This window comes from Globicephala melas, chromosome 6, assembly GCF_963455315.2.
Source record: "Globicephala melas chromosome 6, mGloMel1.2, whole genome shotgun sequence".
Taxonomy (NCBI): domain Eukaryota; kingdom Metazoa; phylum Chordata; class Mammalia; order Artiodactyla; family Delphinidae; genus Globicephala; species Globicephala melas.
This window is the reverse complement of record NC_083319.1, coordinates 91,841,016-91,861,069: the sequence shown is the minus strand read 5'-3', so window position 1 is coordinate 91,861,069 and position 20,054 is coordinate 91,841,016. Positions and strand designations below refer to the sequence as shown.

Below are 20,054 nucleotides of genomic sequence, written 5' to 3'. Positions count from 1 at the left end.
ACCACCAGAGGGGTGTACAAAACACTTAAGCCACCCCTCTGGCCCAACCCCTGGACACCCCCTACGCTCACCCCATATAAAGAACCAGCTCACTTACCCCCCCACCAAGGGAGCAAGTGAGCAAGGGAAACTGTAACTTGTTCTGGCTCCCCACTGCTGCAGCAGGGGCTCCAATAAAGCCTTGCCTGAATTTCTTGTCTGGCCTCTAGTCAATTTCTATTTATTGAGGAAGGCCAAGAACCCTGGTCAGTATCATCATGGCTGGTAAAAGTCTACAGGCATGAAGAATGAGGGAAGGTGAACTTAAGAGATTCTGTGAAAAAGAAGAGTGGAACAGAAGATGCAGATAAAGATAGACAAAATCACTTCCAGAAAGTGAAATTACAACAGTAAGTGTCAAAATGCTAAACACAAGTTGAAGAATTGTCAATTCCTGGCATCAGCTATAATAATTGGGCTTGAAAGTAAGCAGAACTATAGGTATTAGCCTTTGGGATGCATTGCTTCTGGGGGGAGAATCTGCCAAATGGAGAAGTGGTGGCAGTGAAAAGAAAGAAGGAAGAAAAAGGAAGAAGTAAAAGTTAAGGATCCTACAGAAACCAAAGACAAACATGTCATGCCACCTCTCCTCTCTTTCTGCCACCATCCCAACCGTTACCAACATAATCAAAAATTTTAAATGCATTTTAAAATACTGGTAGAAAAGGGCACTCTAACGCCAGGAAAATTATCAACAAAAGGCCTAGGACTGAAAAAAAATTAACTCAATTCAACATAAATTATACAAAAAGTAAATAGAAAATTCAAATTAAAATATTTCCTGTGATAGATATTCTTTCCAAAAATTAATAAGGGAGCAGAATACTGTAACAAACTTCTAAATTGAATTAAGTATTCATAAACAAGCAATTAGTTTTAAAACAATAAGTTTTTTAACATTGAATGCATGCATTGAATCAGCAATTTTAAAAACTAATGACAAAAAAGGACAAAACACACAAAAAATTCAATGAAAGTCAATCAAGTTCAGAAAAGGAACAGAAGAAAAAGACAAAGTCCACCAGGGAAGGAAGAGCAAATTATAGGGTGCCCAAGAGAGTACAGATTGGAATAAAATTTTAATAAGGGACTTTGAGGAAAGGCAGGAAGACAACAAAGAGTAAAAAAGTTTAAGGAGAAAGTGGATGAAATGCCAGGCAGGCAAGAAAAAAAATCTGATCTTTATATAATTAGAGTTACTAGAAAAGAAAAAGAAACACAACAGAAATAAATATTGATATTTAAATCTGTAAGGCAAGAAAACTATCTGGAAATAAAAGATAACTTAAATTTACATGTTGAGAGGGCCTACCTTGTACCTGGGAAAATGATTCAAAAACAAATCACTTTGAGAAATATGTTAGTAAAACAACTCTAAGGAAAAAAATCATCAGGTCCTCTAAACAAAATAATCAAATTACCTATAATGAGAAGAATATTAGTCTAGCACCAGCCTCTCAAGAGCAACATACAATGCAAAGCAACAGTGGAACAGCATTTTCAAAATATTCCATAGAACAAAAGTCACCCAAGGTTTTTATATTCAGCCAAGCTGCCTTTAACGTATCAAGTCTATAAGTAAACAGTTTCGACTGTGCAAGAACCCAGGGACTATTGTGCAGGTGAGTCATTCATGAGGAATCTACTATAGGATGAGCTCATGTAAACAGCACACACTGAGGAAACCTTGGTAAATGATTGCTGGTGATTATTTAATATATTTAATTGTAAATCAAATACTAACACAAAAGTAGGGTAATGGGTGAGAGAATAGTGTTTAATTGTTACATGTTCTGACTATGTGGAAAGAATTCCATTAAAAATGGGAGGAGAAGAGAGGGAGAAGAGTGAAATTTGAAAAAGGTAACTGACTGTTGTATATATGAGTGTCAGTGAGTACCATTTAAAACTGACAGACTAGATAGCAAAAGATTTTTTAAGAAAAAGGAAAATTAAGGGCACTGTAACAGGTATACATATAAAGAGTACTTAGAACAAAACAGAATCTAAAAACCAAATAAAATAATAAAAGAAAATTTTGTTACATTTATTGTAAATAAAATATATCAATTATAGCATAAAATAATATGTCAGAATTGAAACAAAATGTACTTGTAACATTAAAAGTACATGGGCAAGGAAAAAAAAAAAAGAATGTACCAACTTGATCGACCAGGGTCAAGGCACACATACAAAGGCCCACAACCCCTGAATGCCCCACTCAAAATTCTCAGAGTCTCCCATACACGTACGCACTGATGCCTGAATATTCTTGCTTCACACACACACACACATACACACACACACACACACACATGCACACACTCCCCAGTGATAAATGCTGATGAATGCTTAATAAAATGCTTTCCAAGGGTAGGTAGGAAAGCTTTGATTTACGGAGCTTCACAACTTACCTGGTGTAACTATTCTCAGCATGACTAATTTCAACCTGACATCACAGAGCTAGGAAGAGATATGCACCATTGACTATACCAAGCTAGTATGAGCCAGTTCCAGTGCACCCCATCCCCTTTCATGTGAATATGTGCACACAGTCTGACTGCACCCTGAGTAACACCCTGAACTCTCACCCCAGATATACAAAGAAAACCACACTACATATCTCCAGAACATATCTCAGAACATACAATCTTTAATATACACTAAACACACCCATACAACTGCTACCTGAAACCTGAATGTACATACAAAACACCTCTCACTACCTTATTTTTACACAAAACCACTCACCTTGAATGTGCTCAAATACCAACATATGCAACCAACACACTACCCATATATTCACAACAAATAACCTGTAGATACATAGGCTTTCAAAAAACACCAAGTATACAGTTGTTTCATGAACCACCCAAAAAATACCCACACACAATACCACAGTCTCAAAATACATATACTCCACAATTCCTGAACACAAACCTACACAGCCTCTCTGTTTCCAAATACACACACTGAACCTCTCCCGTATCTCAGAATACACACCCCATAAGCCCCATGAACCTAAAGACACACACACACAGGCACAAAACAACCAAACTTGCCAAATATATAGAGGACCATCCCACAAACATTGAAAACACACATATAAGCAACTCCACCAAGTTCTTCAACCAGTACATTCCAGAAATGACACAAGAGGATCCCTGAATGCTTTAATACACACACAAAGCCCTTATGCACACTCTCATAAACTAACCATGAACATACACCCCTCATGCTCAGATACATAAAAGACACAAAAACACCAGCAATCCCTCAACTGTAGCTACATACACTCATGACCCCCCCACACACATGGACACACACACCAGCAAATATTCCCAATCTCTAAATATATATATCCCCCAAAACACTATACATCATCCTTACATTTCCAGAATCCAACATTACCACCACAATCCCCAAACATTTCCAAACACAAAAATCCCAGCATTCCAGGAAACCACTGTGACCATTTCTGACTACCTCAAACCCTATGAATTCACCCATGCCCTGATGGATATACACACAAACCAGTACACACTCCTAAGACACGGACACATCTCCAGCATATCATATATAAATACACATAAAACCCCTTCCAAATCCCAAATTACACATCTTAAACCTCCATACCCCTAAATACTTACTTAGAACCATATCATATACTTCCAGTACAAATAAATTCTCCCATTCTCCTGTATACACATAACTCCATTACTATATCAACACAAAAATACTTACTTCCAGATACAAATAACCCCCAGTGAAAAATGCAAACACATACTCTAGAAAATATTCATCTAATCTGCTACGCTCTTTGAATACACACACAAACTCAACATATATGTTTCTCACCACAAGCCCCAAATATACCCCCAATTACTCAGCATACTACAAATATGGAAACATACCAACCTATAACCAAAAATAGACATGAGGCTTCACACTATCTGCATATACATAATCCCACACTCCCAAATACTCACACTGAAATAACACCACCTGCTTCCAGAATACAGATTCATATAAACCCCACACCACACAACACATTCATATGCACATATACATTATACCACCAGTCCCATAAAACAGTCATACACCTTCCCTCACACACCCCAAAACACACAATTCCTGAAAACCACCAAAAGAAACGCACATAATACAGCATGCCCTGAATAGATACAAATGATCCCTCTACGTTTCAAAAATAAGCAAAACACACAACCCTACACCAAAAATAATAAACACAAGTACTTTTTCCAACTTTTCCACTATGTACATGCAGCTAACCCTTCAAAACCCACCATCAGACACGCATTTATAACATGCTGGGAGAAAACACACACATAAACGCACATTCCCAAAGTCTTACACTACAAATACATAATCCGAACAACTAGAGTACATCTGAATTACATCTCAAACCCTCTACATAAATTCAAATGCATCCACTCTCACAACAACACACTCATGTCTTCCACTTAACCCCAAATATCCACACAGACATCACCAACCCACAAATACAAATACACTACTCAGATTCTCACCAACTCCATAAATACACAAATAAACCTTATGCCAGGAATTCATGGAAACACATTCCCAATAGGCTCCCAAATAATGATATACATAAAACCACCCACTGCCCATGAGGTCCTACAATCCCTGGAAGATCTACAAATACACATATACAACATGACACTTCCAGATACACATAAACACCCACAACTCCCCAACTGCCAAAAACAAGGATGTAACTTCTTAATATCCTTAAATACAGACACTGAACTCCAACAAGCCACAAACGCACATATATATAATTCACACTACAAACACACCCACACAGTACTTTCACGACCCCAGAATACAAACAAAAACTACCTTAAGCCCCATACGCACCTGCTGTGGTGTGTTATGAAGCAAAGCCTTAATAACCTGAATCAGCACTCCCTAAAGAAGTGTGGAGATATATACCATATAATTAATTTTAATGATATAATAGATGTGTGCACATAATTTACAAATAAGATAAAGTGTACACTACTCTTCACTGTAAATTCTATATACCGAATTGATTCTTACCTAATGCTTTCGTTGATTTTTGCTGAACTCTTGCATCACCAGCCAACCTATGCTTGCAATTCCGTCATGATTTGAGAGTATCAGACTACGAATAAATGCTTATTGTTAGATTCAGCAAATTTACTCCTCTCATTGACAAAAGAGTACAGTTTGAACATAAGTGTTGATTGATATTTTTATGTTAAAAAGTTACTAGCGGGCTTCCCTGGTGGCGCAGTGGTTGAGAGTCCGCCTGCCGATGCAGGGGACACGGGTTCGTGCCCTGGTCCGGGAAGATCCCACATGCCGCGGAGCGGCTAGGCCCGTGAGCCATGGCCGCTGAGCCTGCTCGTCCAGAGCCTGTGCTCCGCAACGGGAGAGGCCACAGCAGTGAGAGGCCCGCATACCGAAAAAAAAAAAAAAAAGTTACTAGTAAAGCTATGAGGATGTTCGCTAGTTCTTCACTCATATTCCAGTGACCTGAGCTACACCTTTGGAACCAGATGAGGGTTTTCAACTCGCAAGAACTTCCCTCTAGCTTTTGTACTCTTCAGAACGCGCAGACTAGAACTGCACCTGTTTAATAGCTCGCACACAGTATTTATCCCGCACTGTAGGTCCCGCAATCACTGAACCCTTCATGCAGCCGGCTCCCCAGTGGTGCCAGTAACCCTGGGGTAAACACCTCAAGGGAATCGAGCTCTATGGGGGTGTGGGGGGAGTCTCCTTACATGGACAAGGGCACAAATAACCCACAGGGTGAACAACAGCGCATAGCGGTGACACCTGAGGGGTGAAAAGTCCGCATACCCCTTACCACAGGATTCCTATAATTGACTCTAGAGGCCGCCATGAGACACCCCGCCCCCGCGACGGCCGTTGGGGCCCCGCCCCCGTGCTCGCGCATGCGCTCCTGTCTTCCGGAGCAAACTGCCACAACAGACGCCGGGAGCAGTTGGAGGACGGCGGTCCACGTGCCCGAGAGCCCCGCCCCAGTGGGCGTGCGCAGGCGTGCAGGCGCGGGGCGCGCGGGCATCTGTTCCAGAAGGTTTCTGCAGGAGAGGAGAGAAGTGAAGGGTCGGGCACGCTGCGGAACTTCTCAGGCGACGCTCCTCGCCGGGAACCTTCGTGACGCTCTCTTCTTAAAACCAGCTCTTGTGAGACGTGCACTCGTGATTTTTATATTGCACACGTTAAACCCATGCACTTAGATACAAAGAGTTCTGGAGAGCTCCTCTCTAAGCACAGTAGCCTCAAGTTGGGGCAAGTGCTTTTATGCCCTTTGGACATCAGTTCCTTGGTTCTTGTTTATGCCTTTCAAAAAACAGTAGGTCCTTTTTCCTAGCAAGCCTGAAGTTTCCATTAAAGAACAATTCTAGGAAAGAATTTCAGACCTGGGAAACACTCTTAAGATACTGTCTCCTGACTCCGTTCCTAGAGTTTTTTCCAAACGCATTTACAGTAATAGAATTTTTTTTCTTAGTGTATTAAATACATGGAGGTTTTTCAATAAATGTTGATTCACAGGTGTTTCCTTTGTACAGTTTTGTCTTTTTTTTAATAACTTTGAGAAAGAGTTGACAATCTGGGCCAATTTCAACACAGCAGGTAATATGGGAACAATTTTACTTTCCCTCCCTCCTTTTTTGTAATATCTTGCAGAATTTCAGTTGGCAATAAAAACAACAACAACAACAAAAATAGTAGCGGGATCAACTTACTGACCTGATTTTTTAATACTTCCCAAAGAAACTTCAATCATCAGATCTTCTCTCTGGTCAATTTCAAGATTAGAGCATTTCTCACTCAACAGGATGCCTCTGAAGACCCCTCACACCTAATAGCACTATGCGCCTCCAAGTGCACAGACTTGAAAAGACACAAACATGGTATCTCTTCGTTTCTTTAATGTTTCGTGATTGAGTGGAAATGAACTGTCTTCTGAGGCTTGTGATGCGTGTCCAGAGATGTTTTTTCTCAGTAGTCAATGCCTGCCCCCAACCTCTGTGCAGGAATAGTCAGAGATCATGATCCAAAGGAATTTTAGATACTCCCTTCTGTGACTGGTCTTCCCAAATTACATTTGGGCTAATTTGATTATCTCTGTCTCTGGGGTGTAGGATTTTGAAGTATTACAAAAGTGATTGCAGAATTGGAACTGGCTAATTTTTGCACAGTGCAATTTTTGTATCAGTGGCCTTGAGAAGACTCCTTCAAATACTGTATCAGAATTATGAGTGAGAATCTTGTAAATAATTGGTTCAATGACTGAACAAGGGGAGGAAGCAACAAGGAAGCCTGCCTTCCTCGAGTGCCTGGGTACAATATTTTGCCTCACCATCCCTCTAGTATGAAGTTATTGGTTGAAAATCATTTAAGTTTTCCTTCATTATAAAAGCTCCAGTACTGAGTGTTATTCCCAAATTGTTTATTTTTTTCAGTCCCCAACAGGAGTTTCTTTAGATATAAAGTTCACCATGATGTTGCTTGAAATATTCTCACCTTATCTTCTCATCTTCTTCTGAGTCAATTTCTCCTGACAAGGGGCAAGGAACTTCTTAAGCACCAACAGGAGTCTTTTTCACACTGTGGAACAGTCCTTCTAAACCTCTGTTTCCCTCCCCAACACCCCACAATCAGTAGGAGTTCTACTGCTGCTACAGCAGTCAGTGAATCTCGTCTCCCAAGATATTGGGTTGCAATCCTCTGAGGTTTTCACCCTTCATCTCCCTTGACAAGTTTCCTAACAGGCCTCTCTTCTCACAACACAAAACACAAATACTCTTTCATATTTTGATAGTGGTAAACTGACTGACATGGATTCTCAATTTGAAAAAAATAATCAAACAAGTTTTTTAAAAGGAATGCTACCGTGATTCCCATGCAGATGGGACCATATGCAATGATGAGGCCTAGATTCTAAAGAGCAAGGGTATGTAATGCAGACAGGAAATTAACAAACTTGTAAGCAGGGCTTGCAGGCTAGGATTTAGTTGGAAGTGAGTTTGTATGAATGGGGATTGGAAATTGGTAGATGAACTCTTGGCATTGTCTCAAGGTGCACATCCATTTCATGGGTAGTGGATTTTTAACACCTAGAAAAACCAGGGCTCTAGGATGTTTAGTCCCTTTAACATAAGGAAAGAGAAGATTTTCCACCTTCTTGTTCCTTACTTCTGTCCTTACCCTTACTAAGCCAAGACGTTCAATGCTATATGATGGCTCTTCCAAATCCATTTCATCTGAAGAGCCTGCAGATTTTGTGTATGTTTACAATTGTGTTTTGTGTTGGAGCCAGGATGCACACTTGAGTCTCTTTACTCCAAGTTCTCTTTCTCATAAGGATGAGTAACTAATAATAGCTTGGTATGTTATACTTTTTTGGTAGTGTTGCCAGATAAAATACAGATTTCAAGTTCAATGTAAATTTCAGATAAACAGGAAAAGAATTTGCAGTAAAAGTATGTCCAAAATATTGCGTGGGACACAGTTATACTAAAAACAAATTCATTGTTTACGTGAAGTTCAAAAACCAAATTCAGTTAGGCATTTGTTATTTTTCTTTGCTAGATCGAGCCACCCTATTCTTTCAGGTACTTTGAAATTTAAGGGACTGTAGAAATTCTTGTTCCAGGAATCTAGTGCAGAAACAGAGGAGCCACGATACCCGTACAAAGACAATCATTGGAAATATCCTCAGATATATTGGAACATATATGAATTTTCAACTAGAAAAAACAATGAAGGCATTTTTAAAAATGAAAATAGATTGCCTTCATTTTTAGTTGCATGGCATATCTCTGGAAAGATTTTAATGAAACAGATAACACTGGTTTCCTCTGGGAAAGAGGATTGGGTTGACAGGGGAAAGAGGTGGGAGGAGGACTTGCCACTGCATATTCCATTTTGCACAATTTAATTTTGAACCATGAGAAGGTGTTACTTGCTTAAAATATTATACTAAAATCATTTAAAAGGTAAAAAAACTAAATCTTTAACAACCATGGAATACTATGAGAAAGACATTTAGTGAATTCTGTTCTTGGACATGGGGGCTGCATGACAGTTTTTTGATGGACGGGGGCTTTCCAACACAAAGGATCATTAGTAAGGCTGGTCCTGCTGGAGGTTGGTTGGAGCACAAGGACCACTTCCTTAGGAGTGATGTACATACAGCAGTCAAAGACACTGGATCTGCTGAGACAATCCTAATTTCAAATACTCAGTTCCATGTGGCCATAAATACCCAAGTGTTTATCAGACTAACACTTGGGTATTTTGTTCAGAAAGTCTAGTCTCTGTTGAAGTAAGTCAAGAGCCTGGTAGGAAGCAGAATGTGTTGAGGGACACAAAACTAGGTTGATGGATAAAGATGTGAAAGGAAGGGACCGTCATGTCCAACCTCGGTGCCATGAATCAAAAAAACAGTTTATAAACTGCCTAAAGAGGCACACGCCAATTGTGTTGCCACTGTGTGAGGTGGAAGGAACTTCTGGTTCTTGCCTACCTGCCAGAGCCCTCGTGAAATGTCCCCCCACCCCACCCCACCAAGACCCATGTACCCTCTGCCCCTCCCCCACTGCAGAAAGTTTCAGCCCACATTCTACTATTTAGATTCAAACTTGTCCCTCCTTTACTTGGATCCTGAGCAACTGCTGAAGCAGGTCACTCTCTGGGTCCTGGTCTTGACTTTTCTCATTGAGGCTACCAGGCAGCAGTAGTCCGTGCCCAAGCCTGCAGGATGGCTTCAGAAGAAGGTAAGCCTATAGGTTGGGGGTGTGTTTTCAGAGACCCTGCCATCTCTCACATCCTTCGGGTTCACATGTGACACTTCACTGTGGGCACATAGTTGGACTGAAGTAGAGGGAGAAGAGAGCACTGAACACAAGCACATTTCAGCTGGGGAGACTAGGGAGCCTGAAGAAACCTGAGACTGCACTGGGGAGGAGGGGTCATTGGAGGTGGATCAAGAGGAATTGCCCTGGCTATGGAGAAAGGATGGCAGCAAGGATGACAGGTTGATTCCCCACGATGCCTTTGGTGGCTAATGGTGGCCGTGGACCCAGTGCCCCTGGGGCTTGCAACCTCACTGTCCAAGTCAGGTCACAAGGGAGTCCAGTGGAGGCCCCCCAGACTCAGACCTTTATCGTTACTCAAGGCCCCCTCACATGGAGTACTCCAGGGGCCCTCAGCGGGAGTGCTGCATGTCCTGCATCCGTATTCTTAGCAACCCCTGTGATGGAGACCATTGTGACTGCTCCAGCTGTTGGAGTTACTCAGGCTGGCAAGGGAGGCTGGACCCCAGGCTTTCCTCCTCAAGCTCCACCACTAGCTGCCCAGCTGGCCCCTATCATTCGCCCAGTGAACTATGGGCCTTGGCCACATGGCACTTCCAGGCAGGGCAGCCTGGCCACCAACCAGTCCTAGGCCTCGCACGGTGACTGCTCTAACCCCCAGAGCGTGTACAGTAACTTCCGACGTTGGCAGTGCCTCAAACCACTGGCCTGGAGACACCTTCCCCAGAGTCCTGATGCAGAAGCTCTTTCCTGCTTTCTCATGTGAGTGAACGCTCAGGGGGTCATGAGCTTATCGGAGCTTTTAGATAAAGAGGACCTGGGGATGGACTCGCAGGTTAGATTTCTAGGGATACTGGAAGCAAGGTCTGAGGGCGATGTCCATGCTATGAGAAGGCACATTGTCGGTCATGTGGGTGAGCCTGCCAGTCCATGACATCATGACTGAAATATGCCTCATCTCAACTGACCCCACCACCCTGAGAGTCTAGCCAACTTGCTCTTCCATGATTCTCATGGTAATATGGACTGAAGACTTGCAGTCAGAGAGGGTCGTGGTGTAAGGTGAGGAGCCAAGGAGTGAATGCCGCACTCTCCCGTGGTGCGATCTCCTTTCGTACAGGACTTGATGTACATGGCCGGGGGAGGTCACTTCGGAGGAGGGGGAGGAGTGCGGGGCCCAGGAGAGCGCTTAATGCACGCCTCGACTTCATTGTTGTGGAGAATTCCACTAGGAACAGGGTGATGGTAGAGCTCTCCTAAGGGTGTGGGCTCTCTCCCACCAGAGTTGTGAGCCTGGCAGGCATTTCCATCCTAAACCTCCGGTCTCTCGTAAAAAGGGGACAATCACACTTCACTCAGAGGACTGGGCAGAAAACTCCTTGGGCTAATCTATGAAGTGTTAGCTTCATAGATGGCCTGGCACATGCCACACCTTATTGATGATAGTGATTTTTATTATGAAAAGGCAACCTTGAAGAGGAAAAGAGCTCCCCAAGGCACAGTGTCCCAGCTGTAGCCTGGGAGTGGATGGTCATCCTCGAGTGAGTGTGAGGCGGTGACAGCAGTAGCCGGGAAGGCTTGTCTTTGCCCTCGCAGATACCTGCCTCTCACCCTCCTGTTGCTCAGTCATGCTGCATTGAGTGATGTGTGGTCCACATTGGCCAGTGGGGTCAGGCAGGTGGGGGCTGGGCTGGGCACGGAGACTGACCCCGAGGGCTTACAGCCCAGTGCTTTGATCCCTGGCCTGCTTGAAGCCCACCATGACGCTGGAGGAGGCACTGTGCAGGGCTGTACAGGAATGGCAGTGCAGAAGCAACTTTGACCGGATGATCTACTACGAGATGGCGGAAAAGTGAGTCAGCGTCCTGGGCCCAGGGGCTGCATGGAGGGTGAGGCGAGTGGGTAAGGGCAGGGTCTGGCCATGGGGGTGCTCATCAGAGAGGACAAAGGAGGAGGGCTGTCACCCAGAACAGGGGCCCCGCAGCCCAGAGGCCCTACTGTCCTCCAGAAACCCCTCCCTCACCTTGAGAGTTTGGGTCTTCTGTCCTTCCTCCACCAGGAGCTCTGCCCTCCCCTGATTTTGACCTACCCTTGCCTTGACATGAAGGTCTCAGGACGGCGCAGGGTGAAGCTGTGAGTCCAGTAGGGGTCCAACTCCGGCCATATGGGCTGGGCCGGGGAAAGAGCTCCACCCGCCAGCCTGCTGCTTCTTTAGTGGTGGGTGGCTGGCGGCCACTGACATAGATTTGGGACCCCCTCTCCTCATGAAAAGTGGCCTGAGTGGGTACCCTGGCATCCCTGAAGAGGCTGGGAAAGCCAGCTGTCATCAACCCAAGGGTCAACGGCCCTTCCAGTGTTTGCTCCATGGTAATCCCCTTGGTTTAAGAAACAAAACCAAACAAACGAGCGCCTCTCAGAGGAAAGGAAGGCCTCTCCTCTGAGCTCAGCATCCACGTTGCCCAGCCTCTCCTGGGCCCTGTCTCCAGGTCTATGTTCCAGGACTCTCAGTCCCAGCCCAGGGTTCTGGATTCGGGCAAGGACCCCTGTAGGGAACACATGCCTGTTCCAGCCTCTGGCTGTCAGCCCTTCATGTGGTTCTGGATGGGGTCGGGGGGCATGAGGAGGGTGCCCCCTGGGTCAGCCACGTGTCCCGTTGACCTGGTTCAATTAAGCGACCTGGGTCTATGCTGTTGAATGGCCTCCAGTGCTGGTGAGGCAGGAAGGGTCCCAGATCTTGTATCAGTTCCAGGAGCAGCTCTCTGCTGTGGACAGCACCTCACAGGGCCTTGACAGCCTCAAGGCACATCCTCTCCCAATCCCTCATTCTTGGCTGCCTTTGTTGGGCTCCAGAACCCAGGCCTTTTCCTCAGGGTGGCCTGTGCCTCCGTCACCCCCCGGTTCATGGAATTTGAGGCCGAGGATGAGATGCAGATTCAGAAGGGGCAGTGGATGCAGTGTGCGCAGGACCTGCCTCCTCCAGCCCCACCGAAGCTGGATCCTCGGGGGCCCCCAGCCCCGAAAGTGGGCCTTCAGCCAGGCACCCAGGTTCCCACTGGAGTTGAAGGCACAGGTAACAGGGGCCTAGGGTTGGCTACTGTCCCCACGTGGATCCTTTTCCTTCAAGACAGGGGCATTGGTCTTTCAACCAAAACAGCCACCGAGGCGGGAGGTGGGGGCATGGGGTCTCAGCTGCCCTTTGTCACTATGGGGTATTGACTTGGTCAGTTTTGTAACTCCTCTCACACCTCCCTGTCAAAGGACCCCGCAAAAAGTCTGCCTAGGAAGTGGGCTTGATGGGCAGACCCCTAGAAAATTGGAGGTTCCCCACTTCCTTACTTGTGACTCTCTTAGATGCCCCCTTACCTCCCCTCTCCAACAGTGCATGAGGCTTCAGGTGGTCCTGACCCCCCCACACACCCACATCAATGTCCCCCAAACAATGCCCTCACCAACGTGCGCTTGGTGGTCAGGAGGTGGACCGGGAGTCCCTCACCTTCCTTCCCTTCCTCCTGCTCTGTCTCAGCCTGTGTTCCCAGGATGTCCAGCCCCAGGGCCCAGCCCTCCCGCCCAAAGCCACACAGGTCCCAGCGGCCCCCAGAGCCCAAGGCACCCAAGGAGATTCCCCCTGAGGCTGTGAGGGAGTATATGGACATCACAGAGGCGCTGGTGGGGCCCGTCCACTCAGCCACAGGCGAGTCAGATGCAGAAGGTGTAGAGGACGGAAATGAGCTGAAGCAGGAAGAGGATGGCACCTACTCGGACCCGGGCCTCTTGAGCTACATTGACAAGCTGTGTTCCCAGGAGGACTTTGTCACCAAGGTAGGATAGGCATGGAGCCTGGGGTCTACAAGATGCCAGGGCATGGAACACTCAGCACCCAAGATCTGGGCTCTGCTCAGGCCGTTGGGACTTAAGCTCAGCTCCTTGTTCCTGAACCAGGTGTTAGGGGAGGTTTACGCAGATGTATGTGTGTACATGTTTGTGTCTCTTTGTGTGTATGCCTTTGTGTGTCTGTGTATGTGCCTCTGTATATGTGCTCTTTTGTGTGTGACTGTGTATGTGCATGTTTGTGTGTGTATGTGCGTGTGTGTGTGTTTGTGTGTGTGCTGACCATCCCCGCCTTGTGGAGGAGAGTGGGGTGGGTCTCTGCTTTTCACTTTCCCTCTGGGTCTTCTTGTCTCACAGGCCACTCCTGGCCAAGGATGCTCACAGCCTCTTCTTTCTGTCCGAGGTGGAGGCAGTCATTCACCCTCGATTCCTGGCAGAATTGCTTTCCCCAGACCCACAGCTGGATCTCTTGGACCTAGTGGAGGAGCTGGAGCAGGAGGAAGGGCTCACTCCCGAAGAAGTGAGCCAGAGGAGGGAGAGGGACACTCAGGGAGCCAGGGGACCCCACAGGAGGGGGACCCCAGGTGATCCAGGGGACAGGGGAACCCAGATGTCCCAGGGGGGCCAGAGGAGGGAGGGATCCCCGGTAGAACAGGGGACACAAGGGACACCCAGGAAGACCAGGGCACGGAGGGACCCCAGTGAACAGGGGAGAGGTAGGGCCCCAGAACAGGAGGGTCACCTGGTGCTGTCCATCCCTCCCCTGCCTGGGAGGTCTGGCATGGGGAAGTGCCTGTTCTGGGGTGGGTGCAGTGCAGGGTGAAAGGAAGGAGAGGATGGGGAGCCGGGAGGGGAGGGAAGGGCACAAAGCTGGGAATAAGTTGCAGGAGGATGGCAGGAATGACACAGTGTCTGTATTTGGATTCAAGTCCTGGAGTCACTGTCCGTCACTGTCCTCCTCCCTCCTACCAGCTGATGCAGAAACAACTCCTGGCCTTGAAAGAGGATGAGGGTGTGCGGGCAGCCCCGAGTCACAGTGCACCCGGAATGGGCTCAAGTCCTTCTGAGTCCGACGCTGGCCAAGGTGCCCAGAGGCACGACCAAGACCCCCATCTAGGGGTCAGTGATGAAGCCTGCCCACCAGAGATTGATTCTGAGGCTCCTCATAGGCTCATCCAAAGAGACACTGGCCTGTGCAGGCCCAAAGATTTTGTTTCCTCTCGAGGACGTCAGGAGGTCTCTCCATCCCCTCCCCAGGGTCAAAGGCACGCTGGCCCTCTACGGGGACCCAGGGATGCGTCTATGCTCAGAGAGGCCTCTCCTGTTCGGGAGGCCCGAGGGCCCAGGGACGGGTCCGGTGAGGACGAGGAGGAGCTCCCCAGCCTGGCCTTCCTCTTCGGCTCTCTGCTGGGTGTCCCAGAGTCCTGCCCATGCCTCAGGCCTGGCCTCCCCTGGAGGTTGGGGGGCCCACAGTGCTCCCCATGCCCCCTCCCCTCAGAGAAGAGGCCTCAGCCCAGCTCCACCAGCCGCTCCCAAGTCGAGGAAGCAGGCTCTGTTTGGACACCCAGCCACTGCTGAGAAGCTGCCCATCCCCGGGGCTGGCCTCCGGGTGTCTGGGAGGCCAGCCTTGGCTCTGGGGCCGGCTCTCCCCTCACAGCCAAGAAAGAGAAAGCGTGACCCGTGTGTCACAGAGAAGAGTAGGAAGAGGAGAAGCAGCACTGCAGCCAGTAGGGAACAGCTGGGCCGGCCCTCCAGAGTGGCTCCCAGGGGAGCCTAGGGGCTCCCTGTCATCCCAGTGCTGATCCTAGATGATGTGGGGGGAAGGGAGGGAGGGCAGGACCACCAGGGTGGGGGGAGGGAGCGGGATTGTGGGAGGTTAGGGAGGTGGGAGAGGTGGGTGTGGCCAGGTGTGGGTGGGAGCAGGACCTTTGGAGTGATGTATATAAATTGTGAATAAAGATCGTCTTGGTGGGAAATGCTCTCAGGCCACTGTCATCTTGTTCGTGTTGCGCTGCTCCACAGAGAGCGATCCAGAGAGGAAGGAAGGATGAGGGAGGTCACAGGAGCTCTGGATCTACAGGTGGCCGAAACTTTCCTCCACATAGACAAGGACTCCTCAGGCTGGCCCTGGGAACGCACAGCTCTCACTCTCCCCAGAGACCCCCTCATCATCCCCTTCTCTAAAGCCTGCTTGGCTAGGGGCCTTCTGGGGCCTCTGTACCATCTTCTGCATCCCTGAACCTTCTGGGGAGGCAGAGCTGCTTTTGTGCCTTTCAGCCCTCTGGACACTCACCAGTTTCTAGGATGGAGCCTGGAGACAGCCCTTGTCATTATGGAGCTTCTCTCTGCTTCCCTGAAGTGGCCAGGCGACGGCGCTGGGATGACCCTCCGCTCATCCAGGGTTTCCTGTGTGGGTGGAGTGACCAGAGAGGAAAAGTCTTGGCCATGGGGACAGGACTGTCTGCCTCGTCGTAGCGGGAGCATCCTCTAGTCCCACTGGGATTATTGCAATGTGGAGAGTGGTGGACACAGCTACCTCTTAATCCCAATGAGGATGCAACAAGGGGAATGGGTGCGGGGAAATTCATGGAGCACCCGTGAAACGTGTGTATAAGGGTAATGACAGTTGGGCCCCTTTGTGGAACTTGTGGGATTTCTGTGCAGCAGCATCTCATTCAACTGAGGGAGGAGGACCCATCTGGCTGTGGCTGTGGAGACTGGCCTCAGGGGCCTATGGGTGTGCAGAGACACCCCAGAACTACTGTCCCTTCCCTTTCCACCCATGACTGGACATGTGTGTGTATTGGCATCAACACTGATTTGTATTCCCATATAAAACAGTTCCTCCTAACAAACTATGACCGCATTTCACAAGAACAGCTTGCTCACAGGGGCAGACAGGGTTGGGGGAGAGGTGTCTGTGGCCCCAGATCTGGGTAGGAGCTGGGATCCGTGCAGAGGAGTGTGAAGGCCTCAGTCATCGTCCTGTGGGTGCCGGCAGAGACTTCGAATCATCAGAGCAGGGGAAATGACCCGCTCATAAGGGTGAGACAAGCAAACAATGAGGGGCAGGGAGCAGACCCCTGCTGTCTCCCCGAACTGCCCCCCCCCAGTCTGCTCAGCCCCCGTCATGGCCTGTGCTGGCCCACCTCTGAAGCTCCTTCCTCCTAATGCACTCAGATGCTCTGATCCTTTGTGAACCCGCCCGGGGCCTCACCCCCCTTCTCTGCTAGCCAAAGCCTCTTCTCCTGCTTCTGAGTTCTGATTCCTTCCCCAGGACCCAGGCGGGGTTGGGACAGCAGAGACTCCCTAATTCTCCCTCCTCCTCCCTGAGATCTTGACAATCACCTTTGTATGTTTCTATGATTTTAACTACTCTAGATACTTCATGTGAGTGGCTATGACATGTCCTTTTATGAGTGGATTAGTTCACTTAGCATAGTGTCTTAGAGGTTTATCCATGTTGTAGCATGAGACATGGTTTCCTTTTATTTCAAGGAAGGACATATTTCACTGTATTTATAGACGCCATTATCCATTCATCTGTTGATGGACATTTGGGTTTCTTTACATCTTGGGTATTTTGGATAATGTTATGATGAATATGGGTGTGGAAATATCTGTTTGAGATCCTGCTTTGAATTCTTTTGAATACAAATCCAGAAGTGGGACTGCTGGATCACATGGTAGTTATATTTTTAATTTTTTGAGGAAACATCATATTGTTTTCCATAAGTATTGTCCCATTTTACACTCTCACCAACAATGAGAAGGATAGCCACCATCAAGAACTTGGTATATATCCATCTTATAAAAATGTTTATGCTTTCAGCACAGCTGTAGATAATCAAAATTATGTATAATAATAATATTTTTGGTTATATATGGTGTCATGTAAATCATATTGCCTTTGGCTTCTTTTAACATTCTTACTTTAAGAAAAATTGATATATTAGATGTTCTTTAATTTTTTAATTATTTATAATTTTGCATTGTATGCATACATTAAAAATAATTTATCAGTTCCCTTGTTGGTGAACTTTTATAAATTATAATGTGACAGGGTAATCAGTTCCAGAGGAAAAGTTTTTCCTTTCAGAACTTTGAATATTTATTCCATCGAATATGGCTTTTGTTACTGTTTTTTCAAATTATGCCATCAGTACACTGTTTCATGGTGGGTGATCAGTTTCTTTGCTAATTGTTTTTTTTAAGATTTTCTTTTGTGTTCTCCAGTTTCTTGACACGTGATTAGTTTCAGGTTAAAAAAATTTATCCTCCATGTAATCTATTTTGCTTCACTAACTGATAATACACATTCTTCATCTCATCCAGAACATAATATTATCTTTTTCAAATGTTACTTCTACTCATTCTCTCCTGTCTCTACTTCTAGAACCCTGGATATATGTATATTAGACCATCTTATATATATTCTCTATGTCTTCATCAGCTTGGACGGCTATAACAAAATGCCATAGACCTGGTGGCTTGAAAAACAGGTGTAATTTCTTAACAGTTCTGAAGGTTGGAAGGCCAAGATCAAGGTGCCATATTCAGTTCCTGGTGAGAGCTCTCTTCCTACTTTTCAGATGGTTGTCTTACTGTGTCCTCACGTGGCAGAGAGAAAGAGGGATCTCTCTTGTGTCTTTTCTTCTAAGGGCACTACACCCATTATGAAAGCTCCATTCCCATGACCTAATTACCTCCCAAAGGCCCTATCCCCAAATACATTGAAGGTTAGGGCTTCAACATAAGAATTGGTGGGGGGGATATACGTCCATAGCATTCTGCCCCTGGTACCCAAAATTCATTTCCTTATTGTATACAAAATACATTCATTCTATCCCAACAGCCTCAAAAGCCTTAACTCATTCCAACATCAACTGTAAAATTTAAAGTCCAAAGTCTGAGCTAAACACCATCTAAATCATATATGGGTGAGACTGGAGGTAGTATTCATCCTGAGGCAAAATTCCTCTGTAGTTGTAAATCTGTGACCAAGACAAGTTAAGTGTTTCCAAATACGATGGTGGGACTGGCATATAATAGACATCCCTACTCGAAAAGGAAGAAATAGGAAAGAAGGAAGGGGTGACAGTTTCTAAGCAAGTCCAAAGCCTAGCAAGGCCAATCCCATTAGATCTTAAGGTATAAGAGTAATCCTCTTTGGTTTGATGCTTTGCCCCCCAGTCCCGCTGGGGTGGAAACATCATCCCCACAGCTCAGTGGGGCAGCCCCACTCCTTCCGCTTTGTAGGGTGCCACCCACACTGCAGCTCTCTGTAGGGCCTCCACCTACACCATGACTCTCTGTGAGGGCGACAATATCACATTTTTAAACTGAGGCCCCCTGGGCCTGTGGTGGGATTGACAGACCCGATGACCTCGGAATCACCTTTGGGGTCTTTCTTCCCTTTTCTTCAAGAGGAGTACACATTCACAGCCGAATTGCTCTAGTCTCCCATTCTGTAGAATCCAAGAATTCTGACAGCCTTCCCTCATTCTGCCTGGCTTTCTCTGTCCCCTGCTAGTTCAAACTGGCAGTGTCCCTGCTGGTTTAATCCTTCTCTATTCCTGGCCTCTGCTGAGATGACTAATTAAATTAATAGCACACCTGCTACACACTTCGAGTTTTCTTCAGAACAAGTTTTCTCACTTTCAAATATGGATAGGCTGAGAAGTTTCTAAATCTCTAAGTTCTGATTTCATTGTGCTTAACAATTTGGTCTTCAATTTCTCTCTCTCCTGATGTGTTTTACTGTGAGCGGTGATGAGGAACCAAGCTACTTCTTCCAAACTTTGTTCAGAGATCTCCTCAGATGAATATTCAGTTTAATCACTCACAAGGTCTACCTTCCAAAAAACACTAAAACGGAGTTCAGTCGAGTTCTTTGCCACTTTATAATAAGAATTGCCTCTCCTCCAATTTCTAATAACGTGTTCCTCATTTCTGTTTGAGACCTCACCAGAATAGCCTTTAACGTCCATATTTCTATCTGTTCATGATTATTTCTGTATTCTCTACAAAGATGGAGATTTTCTCTCCAGTGTGCCTCTTTTCTTTCTGAGCCATCGCCAGAATCACTTTTAATAGGTAAGGGCTGAAAGGCATTTATGGTGATCTCAGCTTTTTTTTAGCATGCACTTCAAATCTCTTTCAGCCTTTACCTACTATCCAATTCCAAGGCCACTTTCACATATTTAGATGTTTGCTACTTCTTGGTACCAAAATATGTCTTAGCTCAAGGGACTATAAAAAACTACCACAGACTGGGTGGCTTAAACAACAGAGGCTTATTTCTCACAGTTCTGGAGGCTGCAAAGT

General features: G+C 46.3%; 1 protein-coding gene across 1 annotated transcript; it reads left to right on the top strand.

Moving 5' to 3' along the window:
• Positions 1 to 5,954: 5,954 nt before the first annotated feature.
• On the top strand, positions 5,955 to 16,202 carry LOC115840127 (NUT family member 2D-like). Its single transcript, XM_060301409.1, is given in 8 exon segments — positions 5,955 to 6,260; positions 10,129 to 10,661; positions 11,623 to 11,751; positions 12,770 to 12,969; positions 13,423 to 13,718; positions 14,131 to 14,247; positions 14,700 to 15,138; positions 16,087 to 16,202. Coding segments are annotated over 8 exon segments (2,136 nt in total).
• Positions 16,203 to 20,054: the final 3,852 nt, after the last annotated feature.